General features: G+C 35.6%; 1 protein-coding gene across 3 annotated transcripts in view; it reads left to right on the forward strand.

Annotated features, from left to right (window-relative positions):
- Positions 1-12,957, forward strand: part of PCNX4 (pecanex 4) — a 30,436-nt gene extending 17,479 nt beyond the window's left edge. For all 3 annotated transcript variants that reach the window (XM_045070114.1, XM_013056732.2, XM_045070120.1), the window contains 3 exons: positions 2,035-3,071; positions 3,688-3,874; positions 12,228-12,957. In XM_045070114.1, coding sequence (XP_044926049.1) covers positions 2,035-3,071; positions 3,688-3,874; positions 12,228-12,479 — 1,476 coding nt within the window. In that variant the 3' untranslated portion in view covers positions 12,480-12,957. The remainder of the gene's footprint in view (positions 1-2,034; positions 3,072-3,687; positions 3,875-12,227) is intronic.
- Positions 12,958-13,778: the final 821 nt, after the last annotated feature.

The following is a 13,778-nucleotide window of genomic DNA, read 5'->3' on the forward strand; positions in this document are numbered from 1 at the left end:
GAGAAAAGGAATCTTGGTAAGTGATCTACTCAAGATTCTGTGCAAATACCTGGTAAAGCCATGATTTAAAAATGGCTTCTGATGTTCATATCCTATGTTCTTTCTCTGGACCCTAATACAACCTGACAGCATTGTCTTTTATTAAATGCACTGGTAACTTTGTAAAAATGTATAAATAAGTAAACAATGATAGCAATAGTAATAGTAAACAGTGGCCTGCTGCATCCTCTTCAAATTATTCCTTATAGAGAAGTAATAAAAATGTGTTTAAAATTCACAAAAAAACACATTTAGGGGTGCCTGGGTGATGCAGTCAGTTGAGCATCAGACTCTTGGTTTCAGCCAAGAGTCATGATCAGTCAGGTCATGATCTCAGGACTGAGCCCCACATTGGGCTCCACACTGGGCGCAGGGTCTGCTTGGGACTCGCTTCCTCTTCTACTCCTCCCTTCCTCAAATAAATGGATAAATCTTTAAAAAATAAATAAGTAAAAAATAAATTAAAAACACATTCATAGTATTCATTTCATCAACATATATTTTCTGCATACCAGTACTGTGTCAAGTACTGATTTAGGCATGGCAGACATACTAGTAACCAAAAGAGAACTGCTTTTTGGAGTTTACATTATAGTTGGAGGAGACAGACAGTAGCCAAATACATAAATCTGTATGATGATGATAATGTTATTATAATTAAAAAACTGGAACAGGTGTGCCTGGGTGGCTCAGTAGGTTAAGCCTCTGCCTTCAGTTCAGGTCATGGTCTCAGGGTCCTGGGATCAGGCTCTGCATCTGGCTCTCTGCTCAGCAGGGAGCCTGCTTCCTCCTCTCTCTCTGCCTGCCACTCTGCCTACTTGTGACCTCTCTCTCTCTCTCTCTCTCTGTCACATAAATAAATAAAATCTTAAAAATATATATAATTAAATAAACAAATAAATAAATAACTGGAACAGGAAAATGATTGAATAAATTCCAGAATATCCACAGTAGAATAATGCTGCCATTTAAAGTAGGATAGAAAACTACTGTATATGCTAAATAATTCCAGTTTTGCCTTTTGCCCTCCAAAAAATTTTATATATATATATATTTTTTAAGATTTTATTTATTTATTTGACAGAGAGAAATCACAAGCAGATGGAGAGGCAGGCAGAGAGAGAGGAAGGGAAGCAGGCTCCCTGCTGAGCAGAGAGCCCGATGTGGGACTCGATCCCAGAACCCTGAGATCATGACCTGAGCCGAAGGCAGCAGCTTAACCCACTGAGCCACCCAGGCGCCCCCCAAAATTTTATATTTAAAAAAGTTTTTTGGGGCACCTGGGTAGATCAGCCAGGTAAACATCTGCCTTGGGCTGGTCATGATCCCCTGCTCAACAAGGAGCCTGCTTCTCCCTCTTCCTCTGGCACTTCCCCTGGTTGTGCTCTCTCAATCTCTCTCTCTCTCTCTCTCTATCAAATAAATAAAATCTTAAAAAAAAGAAAAGTATTTTGTAAGTATGATTCAACCTTCACTATAGGTATAGTCTTTCAAAATTATGGTCATAGTCAATTAAATTGTTTTGCCAATTTCTAGTGGCATTTCTGTCATTTCCTTTAAAGTAGTACCATAACTTTTTTTTTTAAAGATTTTATTTATTTATTTGACAGGCAGAGATTACAAGTAGGCTGAGAGGCAGGTAGAGAGAGAGAAGGAGGAAGCAGGCTCCCTGCCGAGCAGAGAGCCCGATGCAGGGCTCGATCCCAGGACCCTGGGATCATGACCTGAGCCGAAGGCAGAGGCTTTAACCCACTGAGCCACCCAGGCACCCCATAAAGTAGTACCATAACTTTTAACCTCTATATGCAGCATCAAATGTGTTGAAGTGCCAATAAGTTGGAGTAAATGTGTAGCTCTTGAGTTAAGGAATTTTGTGTGTGTGTGTTTTCCATATTTTCATTATGAGAATCCAATCCATGGGAATATATAAAAGTAGTTGCTTTTCTCTATGTAATAAGTGATCATAAATTCAAGTACTTTCTCTTTCTTCTTTAGGGGTTAGAATTGCAAGAGACATCCTGTCATACTGCTGAAGCTCAAAGTGTTGATGAAGTTTTTCAAAGTGCCTTTGAACAAGAATATTCAAGAGTATGTTCTATTAATGAACACTTTGGAAATGTCTTGACACCCTATTCTGTTTTGCCAGTAAAACTCTATTCTGATGCCAGGAATGTTCTATCTGGCATAATCGATTCTCATGATAATTTAAAAGAATTTAAAGGTGACCTTATTAAAGTACTTGTGTGGATACTTCTTCAGTACTGTTCCAGAAGGCCTCATGTGCAGGAGGTTGTTCACAAAACTGAAAATAAAGGGCAAGCATCTCTAATAATCCTGCCTGCTTTGAATACTTCACCACAAACCCAAACCCCAGAAGACTCAGATAGTTTAAATTCAGAAATTTTGGATGATTGGTCTGATGATAATGTTTTTGGTGATGAGCCAACTATCAGAAAAGGAAAAGAAGAAAAAGATCAATTAAAAGTTGTACCAGGTGTAAATTTTCCTATTCCAGGATCAGTAGAGTCTCAGGGTATTGGTGAGCATTCTGGAGGCACAGTTCCTGAAAACAGTCTTTACAAGTCAGTTATATTGGGATACCCTGTTGTTGACAAAGGAAAACAAAAAGATGTGGCATATATCCCCCTTGTGGAGTTCAGTTGTTCTCATTCTCACTTGTTACGCTTACCTGAAGAGTGGACATCTAGCTGTTTGCCTAATTCCAAGATGAGGGAGATGAGCTCACTCTTTCCAGAAGAGTGGTACCAATTTGTGTTAAAGCAGCTGGAATGTTTTCATTCAGAAGAAAATACCTCAAGTGTCCTGGAAGAAATTGCAAAGGACAGAGTTTTAAAAGACTTTTATGTTCATGCAGTAATGACTTGTTATTTTAGTTTATTTGGAGTAGACAATATGGTTCCGAGTCCTGGTCATATATTGAGAGTTTACAGTGGCGTTTTGCCTTGGTCTCTTGCCTTGGATTGGCTCACAGAAAAGCCAGAACTGTTCCAACTAGCACTGAAAGCTTTCAGGTAATTCATTTTGATTATACATAAACTGTAACTGGCAGAAAAATACTGACTTAAAAAAAAAAAAACAAAACCTAAAAGGAGATACTTCTTCATTTCTAACTATAACAAATAATTACTTTCTGGGGTGCCTGGGTGGCTCAGTCATTAAGCGTCTGCCTTAGGCTCAGGTCATGATCGCAGGGCCCTGGGATTGAGCCCCACATCAGGCTCCCTTGCTCTGTGGGAAGCCTGCTTCTCCCTCTCTCACTCCCCCGCTTGTGTTCCCTCTATCGCTGTGTCTCTCTCTGTTAAATAAATAAATAAAATATTTTAAAATAATAATAATAATCACTTTCCTAAAAATAAAAGAAATGCTTAGTATGTACAGTGATTATATCAGGATTACATTTTAATTTCCATTTCCTTTTATTTTATATGGAGAACCTGTTTTTCATTTGACTTACTGGATTTTTTTTACTTCACTCCATCATTTCTTCCTGATCTTTTTATCTGAAATATGTATGATTTTAGTGCAATGTCTTAAAAATATAGATTGAACAGAGTCTATTTCATCTATGAAGTTGATTTTATAAATTTTATTAAAACTTCTAAAATTCTTTATTTCTCCATTGTTAAGGTATACTCTGAAACTAATGATTGATAAAGCAAGTTTAGGTCCAATAGAAGACTTTAAAGAGCTGACTAACTGCCTTGAAGAATATGAAACTGACTGGTACATTGGTTTGGTATCTGATGAAAAGTGGAAGGAAGCAATTTTACAAGAAAAACCATACTTGTTTTCTCTGGGATATGACCCTAATATGGTAAGTTTAAAAATGTGTTTTTAAACATTTTCCTGTATTGACCTTAAAAAAACTAAAATTTAAGTGATAGAGATACAACATTATGGGTATGGATATATTAATCATATCATTAAGGCCTTTGTAATCATGACTTCATGGCCAGCATAGTACAATCCTAGAATGACTAATTATTTACTTTTGCAAACCCAATATGAGCTAATTTAAAATGTATAGCCAATGTGCAATAACTGCACTAAGATAGCCAAGTAGACTTAATATGCTATAACATATTTGGCTAAATGGATTATATTCCTACGCCAAATCTGAGTCATGAATTATCACTTTGGATTTGACTCCTAGAAGAAAAACTAATTTGTAAGTGGCAAAGTATTCCTTTTGCTGACATCAGTGTTTTATCTGAAGCAAACTGACCTGTAAAAATTCAGAGACTCCAAATAGGAAATAACTTTTTTTAAAAAAAGAAAAACATGGTGGTTCTCATTACATTTAAAATGTCATCAGATGTGCACAGTGTGATTCAATGTTACACGCTCATTGGAGGTTCTGTATCTGGCATTGCAGCTTGAAGAGCTCTGTAGATTTCCTCCCCATCAAAAATAATGAAAGTTGTTTTTAAAAAACAACCATTTAAAGACTTGGAAATGATCCTAAGGGCATTTGCAAAGGAAGAAATATTTATTCAAATTTTCAACTAAAACCCAATAAGAGTAGTGAGAGACTGCAGTATTTGGACCAAGATCCCATTCCTTCCCAACTCAGCAAGACAGAAACTCCTCAGACTGATCTAAACAAGAAGGATTCCTTCTCACTTCTGCTCCTAGTTGGAAGACTGTTTTCCTGGGAGAGTCAGAGCTTTAGCATTTATCTTACCTCCAGCTACCTGCTGTGAGGCTAGGTTCTGAGCATGTGTAGTTCAGAGGTGAGAACTCCTTTTTGGCCACCCCATCTTTTTGGATAGAGGCTTTACTGTGGACTTGGTGCCCCTGAGAATAATGGGGCCCTGACCAGCCTTACCTCATAGAAGGTGGAGGTTCCACACAAGGAGAGGCAAGTCAAGAAGACCTGAGATTACTGCTGCCTTCTGCCTCCTAAAGCAGAGATGTCTCTCAGGGAGAAGCATGCTGTTGTCTCACCCTCAGATACAGAGCTCTGGCTAAGAGGTTTTGCCCAGTGGGAGAAGTCAATCATAAAACAAAACAAAACAAAACCAATTTCTAAATTTCTCCCAAAGGAAATTATTTCACTTGCAACGGTGTAGATACGTTGACACCTAAGATGCTCTCAAAAACAATGGAGCTGTGGTAAAAAGTAATTAAGGGGCTACTGGTAAATTTGTTAGAGACATAAACTAAACTGTAGGCTGAGTAGGTAAACAGAACCAGGGGAAGAAACAGTAGAGAAGAGCCCTCCTGGGGTCAAAAAAAATGTGCCCACGTTTAACTGGATTAGTCTATGAAACAATTTACTTCCCAGGACATTGTTGAAAACATAAAGCAACCACCTGGCGATCATTGGAGCTTAGCATCTGGGTGTGAGCAATTAACAGATGAAGTGAGCCCTGCTAAAACTACTGCTATCTCAGATTAACTGTGGACATTCACAAGGCTGCACTCCCCAAGGAACCAAAATCAAAGGCTTCACACTTGTAGGGAGAGTGGGCATTAACTTCACTAAAGCGATCCAGCCACTTACTAAACAAATAAATAAATAACAAGACCTGGTATGGGGGCAAGGGTCAATCCTCAGAATTGCAGTGGTGTTATATAAAATGTCCAATATTGAACACAAATTATAAGACATAAAAAGAAACAGGAAAGTCAGACCCATATACTGGGGGGGGGGTAAATTGCCTATGAGTGACTAGATGGCAGATTTAACAAAGATTTCAAAGTAGCCATTATAAAAATGTTCAAAGGACTGAAAGAAACCATGTTTAAAGAAAAAACAAAGTGGTATAGGAGGAAAGTACCTCAGTAATAAGGTCACATATGACAGCCCACAGCCAACATCATATTCAGTGGTGAAGAGCTAAAAGCTTTTCCTCTAAGATTAGGAACAAGACAAAGATGCCCACTCTTGCCACTTTTATTCAACATAGTATTGTAAGTCCTGCCCCAGTAATTAGGCAAGAAAAAGAAATAAAGTCATCCAATTTGGAAAGGAAGAATTAAAACTGTCACTATTTGCAGATGACATGATATTATATATAAAAAATCCTAAGTACTCCACCAAAAAACTTAGAAATAATAAGCAACTTTAGTAAAGATGCAGGATACAAAATAAATACACAAAAATCTGTTGTTTCTATACACCAATAACAAGCTGTCAGAAAGAGAAGTTAGGAAAACAATTTACAATTACATCTAAAAAATAAAATAACTTGGAGTAAGTTTAACCAAGGAAATGAAAGACCTTACATTGAAAACTGTAAGACATTGATTAAAGAAATTGAAGAAGACACAAATAAATGGAAAGGTGGACTGGAAGAATTAGTACTATTTTTTTCTTTTTAAAGTTTTTATTTATTTATTTGACAGACAGAGATCATAAGTAGGCAGAGAGGCAGGCAGAGAGCCAGAGGAGGAAGCAGGCTCCCTGCTGAAGAATTAGTACTATTAAATGTGCATACTACCCAAAGCAGTCTACATATTCACCGCAATTCCTATCAAAATTCCAGTGGCATTTTCACAGAAATAGAACAATCCTAAAATTTGTATGGAACCACAAAAGACCCCTAATATCCAAAGCAATCTTGATAAGACCAAAGGTGGTAGTATCATGCTTCCTGATATCAATGTATTGTTGGGCCTCTATCATACAGAAATGTAATATACTTGCCAGTGATTGCAGAATAGAAGTCCATGGAAATAAAGCTGTACTTAGCAAAAGAAATGATTCCAGATGGTAACTTGAATCCATAGGAATAAAGGAGAACCAGAAATGATAAATAAGAAGCTAACGTAGCAAAAGTGATAAATATATACTTGTTCCCTTTAAATTTCTTTAAAAGACATAAAAGTATATAAAATGGTAATTATAATAATAAATTATTGGGCTTGAAACATTATAGGTGTGATACGTATAACAATACCACAAAAAGGGGCAAAAGGAGAGTAGAATTATACAGGATTATTGTTTCCTATCTCACCAGAATTAGTGTAAACTAATGCTGATTCTGGTAAGTTATTTATGGCAAGCCCTAGAACAATCACTGAGGAAAGTAACTTAATTTTAAGCGAAAAAAATCACTAAAGAAATTAAAATTCAGTATTAGAAGATATTCACTTAATGCAAAAGAAGGTAGTAAAAGAGGACTAGAGGGACAAAAAAGGAGAGATATAGAAGACAAAAGGAAAATGACAGACTTAAATCCTGCTGTATCACTAGTAACATTAAAAGATTAAACAGTTGAAAGGCAGATTGTCAGGCTGGATAAAAAAAACAAAGTAAAAGGGTGAAAAAGGCATATCAGGCAAGCAGCAACAACAGGAAAGCTGGAGTACCTATACTATTATCAGAAAATAATAGACTTTTAAACAAAAAATGTTACTAGAGATTAAGAGGGACATTTTATAGTGATAAAAGGGTTAGTCCATCGGGGAGCTAGAACAATTGTGTATGCAGCTAACAATGAACCACCAGAATATATGAAGGAAAATTGACAGAAATGAAGAAAGGAGTAGACAATTTAATAATAATAATTTAAGACTTCAAAACCCTACTTTCAGTAATGGATAGAGCAAACAGGCAGATCAACAGAAAAACAGAATGCTTGAATAACACTATAAACCCATAACACCAAACAGACAACTGTAGAATATTCCATCTAAAAACAATAGAATATTCATCTGAATATTCTATTCATCTGAATATTCATCTTCTTCTGAAGTGTGCATGAAACATTCTCCAGGGTAAATCATATGCTAATACATAAAACAAACTTAATACATTTTAAATGATTGAAATGTATCCTCTGACCAGAAGGAAATGAAATTAAAAATCAGTGAGAGAAAGAAATTGAGTAAACTAACAGATATGTAAACTAAACAGATAACAGTTTATTGAGTAAACTAGCAGAGTAAACTAACAAGATATGTGGAAATTAAACAACACGTGCCTAAATCGCCAGTGGTCAAAGAAGAAATTGGAATATACATTGAGATGAATGAATGGCAAGAAGAGACAGTATAGCAAAACTTGAAAGGTGCAATTAAAGCAGTTTTTAGAGGAAAATTCATAGCTTTAAAGTGTCTATTTAAAAAGAAGAAAGAGGGGCGCCTGGGTGGCTCAGTGGGTTAAGCCGCTGCCTTCGGCTCAGGTCATGATCTCAAGGTCCTGGGATCGAGTCCCACGTCGGGCTCTGTGCTTCCTCCTCTCTCTCTCTCTCTCTCTCTCTGCCTGCCTCTCTGCCTATTTGTGATCTCTCTGTCAAATAAATAAATAAAATCTTTAAAAAAAAAAAAAGAAGATTTCAAATCGATAGCTTAACCTTCCATCTTATAACACTAGAAAAAGAAGAGTAAACTTAATTTAAAGCAAATAGAAGAAAGAAATTAATAAAGATAAGTGATTATGAAATAGAAAATGAAAAAAAGAGGTATGTTACTACTGACCTTATAGAAATAAAAATGATTACAAAGGAATACAGTGAACACTTTTATGCCAGTGAATTATATAACTTAGATGAAATGGACAAATTCCTGCAAATACAAACTACCAAAACTGACTCAAGAAGAAATAGGCAATCTGAACAGACCTATAACAACTAAGGAGATTGAATTAGTGATCAAAATACTAACTGTAAAGAAAATCTGAAAACTATATGGCTTTGTTACATAATTCTACCAAGTATTTTTTTAAAAGATTTTATTTATTTGAGATAGACAGTGAGAGAGGGAACACAAGCAGGAGGTGTGGTAGAGGGAGAAGCTGGCTTCCCACTGATTAGGGAGCACAATGAGAGGCTTGATCCCAGGACCCTGGGATCATGACAAGAGCTGAAGGCAGATGCTTAATGACTGAGCCACCCATATGCCCCCCCAAGTACTTTAAAGAATAATACCAGTTCTTCACAAACTCTTCAAGAAAAAAAGAGCACTTACCAGTGCATTCTCTAAAGCCTGTATTAACCCTGATATCAAAAGCATAAGGAAACATTACAAGGATAGAAAATTACAGGCTAATATCTTTTATCAATGTAGTTACCGAAATCTGTAACAAAATAATAGCAAACTGAATCCAGCAACATATAAAAGAATTATAAAACCATAACCAAGTGGTATTATCCCAGAAATCTAATGTTGCCTTAACACTGAAAATCAGTTAACGTAATATACCATATCAATTGAATAAAAAAAATAAAACTGTATAATCATCTCAGTAGACACAGAAAAAGGATTTGACAAAAAAATCCAAAGACTAGGAATAGTAAGGAGTTTTCCTCAATTTGATAAAGGCATCTGTGAAAAATCCATAGTTAACATCATACTTATTGGTGAAAAGCTGATAGTTCACTTATGATCAGTAGTAAAGGATTTTATTCAACACTTTTATTAAACATTATATATTAGAGATTCTAGCCAAGGTAATTAAGCAAGAAAAAAAAAGATACTCAGACCGGAAAGGGAGAAGTGAAATCTCTATTCACAAATAATTTACATATAGAAATTCTAAGGAATTCTCTAAAAAACTTAAAACTATTAAGTACAGCATGGTTATAGGATACAAGATAAACATACAAAAATCTATTATGTTTCCATACACTAGTAATCTAAAATCTAAAACACAATCTAAAAATGAAGTTAAGAAAACAATTCTACTTAATACTTCAGAAGAAATTTAGCAAGAAAAGCATGAAACATATTCTCCAAAAGCTATGAAATATTGTTGAAAGAAATGATTTAAGATTTAATAACATGAAAAAACATCCTATGTTCCTGGCTCAAAATGATAGGATGACATTACTCCCCAGTTGATTCACAGAGTTGGTACAATACCCATCAGAATCTCAGCTGGCTTCTTTGTGACATTGGCAAACTGTTTCTTAAATTCATATGGAATTTCAAGGGACCTTGAATATATAGAACAATCTGAAAATTGTCAGACTAACACAAATTTCAGAACTTAGTACAGACCAGCAATTAAGACAGTATGGCAATGGCATAAAGGTAGACATAAAAATCAATGAAATTGATTCAAAACTAGAAATAAATGCATGTGGCTTTGATAAACTGATTTTAATAAGGTTGCCAAGACCATTCTTCAGCAAATGGTATTGAGACAGATAGCCACATTCAAAAGAATGTCATCGGACCCCATATTAGTTTTCAGAGCTGCTACAACAAATTACTGTGAACTGGGTGGCTTGAAACAACAGAAGTTTATTCTTTCAGAGTTCTGGAGGTCAATAGCCTGAAATCACGATGCCAGCAGGGCCATACTCTGTCCAGAGGCTTTAGGGAATAATCTTGCTCTTCCAGCTGCTGGTGACTCCTGGTATTCCTTGGCTTGTGACAGCATAACTCCAATCTCTGTTTCTGTCTTCACATGGACACCTTTCCTATATCCACCCCCATGTCAGTTTTTGTATCCCTTTCTAAGGACATAACCACTGTATTTAGGATCACCTAAATTCAGGATGACCTCATCTTAAGATTCTTAATTACACCTGCAAAAACATATTCTAAACAAGATTTACAGGTACCACGGATTAGGATTGGAGATATATCTTCTCTGAGGGATACCATTCAACCAACTGCAGGCCATTACTTCATAGTATATATAAAAATGAACTCAAAATAAATCAAAGTTCTAAATATAAGAGCTAACACCATAAAAATCATAGAAGAGAACAGAGGAGTAAATCTTTATGATCTTAAATATGGTGGTAGATTCTGAGATATAATACCAAAAGCATGAAAACAAAACAAAACAAGAATAGATAAATAGGACTTCATCAAAAGTAAAAACTTCTGTGCTTCAAAAGATACAATCAAGAAAGTGGAAAGACAACTCACAGAATGGGAAAAATATTTGCATATAAATGATAAGGGACTTGTTACTAGAATATTTTAAAAATCCTTACAATGCAATAATAAAAAGGTGTTTTTATTTAAAATATGAGCTAAGGGAGGGGGAAAAAAAGAAAAAAAAATAAAATAAAATATGAGCTAATTTTAAAATGAACAAAGTATCTCTATAGATATTTCTTCAAAGGAGACATACAAATGGGGCAATAAAAGAGCCCATAAAAAGACGTTCAATATCATTTGTCATGAGAGAAATGCAAACCAAATCCACAGTGAGGTATCACTTCATACAAGTTCATACTAAAATGGCTGAAATCAAAAAGGCAAATAATAAGTATTGGTGGATGTGAAGAATTAGAACTCTAACACAGTGCTGGCAGAAATGTAAAATGGTACAACCATTTAGAAAACATTTTGGCGGTTTCTTAAATGATTAAACTTAGAGTTACCATATGACTCAGTAATTCCACTTCTAGGTATAGACCCAAGAAAAATGAAAGCATAGATACACATAGAAACTCTTATATGGATGTTTATTACAGTATTAATCATAACTGACAAAAGGTGGAAACAACCAAACTGTCCATCAACTGATGAATCAGTAAGCAGACAGATGTGGTTTTTCCATGCAATGGAATGTTAGTCTACCATAAAAAGGAATAAAGTACTGATATATGAATGAATGGGCCTTGAAAATATGCTAAAGAAGCCAGTCACCATCATTATGATTCCATTCATATGATAATTTCATAAAAGGCAAAATTATAGAAAGTACGTAAGTGGTTGCTTATAACTGGGAGAATGATGGGATAAGAGAGTAATAGCTAAAGAGCACAAGTTTCCTTTTGAGATCATGAAGATGTCCTAATTTGGAGATGCTTGTATACATTTGAATATACTAAAAAAAAAAACTATTGAATTAAACACTTTACATGAGTAAATTGTATGGAATGTGAATTATATCTCAAAAATTTTTAAAAAGAACTTATTGTGTGATTGTCCACTGACTACTATCTATGACTTATGCATTGTTAAGGCCAGATGGGGTGAAGGAATAGAGAAGGAAAGGAAACAGAAGTAGCTGAGATTTTGCTGTTTAGGTTATTGAATGAATGGCTGTCACATCAAGCTTATTCAGAGAGCTACCAAATAAAAGTGAATCTTGATTCTGAAGACAAGGAACTCTTGTGTATATTTTAATATACCACTTTTTGTTTAAGTTTGCCTAACTACAATGGAATTTTTCTCTAAATTTACAAATAAAATGTAAAGGCCTGAAGGTAACTTTGTCTTCTCCTTTCCCACCCACCTTTTATACTCTGAAGGGTGTTTACACTGGGAGAGTACTTACCCTTCAAGAATTGCTGATCCAAGTTGGGAAGTTAAATGCTGAAGCTGTTAAAGGTCAGTGGGCCAATCTGTCATGGGAATTGCTTTATGCCACAAACGATGATGAGGAACGATATAGTATACAAGCTCATCCACTACTTTTAAGAAACCTTACAGTACAAGCAGCTGATCCTCCCCTGGGATATCCAATTTATTCTTCAAAACCTCTTCACATACATTTGTATTAGAGCCCATTTTGACTTGTAAGTGTATCGTCAAAAATGAGATGTCTTTATTTTTTCATTCTAGAAAAGTAACAATGTGATCTCTCATAACTTCACTGGACTTCTCTCTCTCCTCCTCCAAGTCAGATACCTGAGAAAAGCTAAGCTCTGTAAAGTTGATTCTCTCAGCTATCTTAATGTTTAAAAAACTTTGTCTAACACAAAAGTTAGAAATAGTTGGCCAATATTTGCGCCCTATGGATTGTGGTAGGCTTTAGCAAATATAAAACATTTGTATGAGATTAAGTAATGAATTTATTAATGCTTTCTTAAATATGTGATAGGTGGCTTGCTTTATAGAAGTCAACAACTATGTAATTTTAACATTCCTAGAAGATATACACACATATCAGTGTTTTTATGTGATGATAATGGATCCTGTTGAAGGTTGCATAATGTGTATTTATTTATTTGAAATATTAAATTTTATAGTATTTTCAAACTTTGCTGTTTTTTTAAAATTTTTAATTTTTTATAAACATATAATATATTTTTATTCCCAGGGGTACAGGTCTGTGAATCGCCAGGTTTACACACTTCACAGCACTCACCAAAGCACATACTCTCCCCAATGTCCATAATCCCACCCCCCTTCTCGCAAACCCCCTCCCCCCAGCAACCCTCAGTTTGTTTTGTGAGATTAAGAGTCACTTATGGTTTGTCTCCCTCCCAATCCCATCTTGTTTCATTGATTCTTCTCCTACCCACTTAAGCCCCCATGTTGCATACCACTTCCTCATATCAGAGAGATCATATGATAGTTGTCTTTCTCTGCTTGACTTATTTCGCTAAGCATGATACGCTCTAGTTCCATCCACATTGTCGCAAATGGCAAGATTTCATTTCTTTTGATGGCTGCATAGTATTCCATTGTGTATATATACCACATCTTCTTGATCCATTCATCTGTTGATGGACATCTAGGTTCTTTCCATAGTTTGGCTATTGTGGACATTGCTGCTGTAAACATTCGGGTGCATGTGCCCCTTTGGATCACTACGTTTGTGTCTTTAGGGTAAATACCCAGTAGTGCAATTGCTGGGTCATAGGGCTGTTCTATTTTCAACATTTTGAGGAACCTCCATGCTGTTTTCCAGAGTGGTTGCACCAGCTTGCATTCCCACCAACAGTGTAGGAGGGTTCCCCTTTCTCCGCATCCTCGCCAACATCTGTCATTTCCTGACTTGTTGATTTTAGCCATTCTGACTGGTGTGAGGTGATAGCTCATTGTGGTTTTGATTTGTGTTTCCCTGATGCTGAGTG

Source organism: Mustela putorius, unplaced genomic scaffold, assembly GCF_011764305.1.
Source record: "Mustela putorius furo isolate JIRA1106 unplaced genomic scaffold, ASM1176430v1.1 tig00000129_pilon_pilon_pilon, whole genome shotgun sequence".
NCBI lineage: Eukaryota > Metazoa > Chordata > Mammalia > Carnivora > Mustelidae > Mustela > Mustela putorius.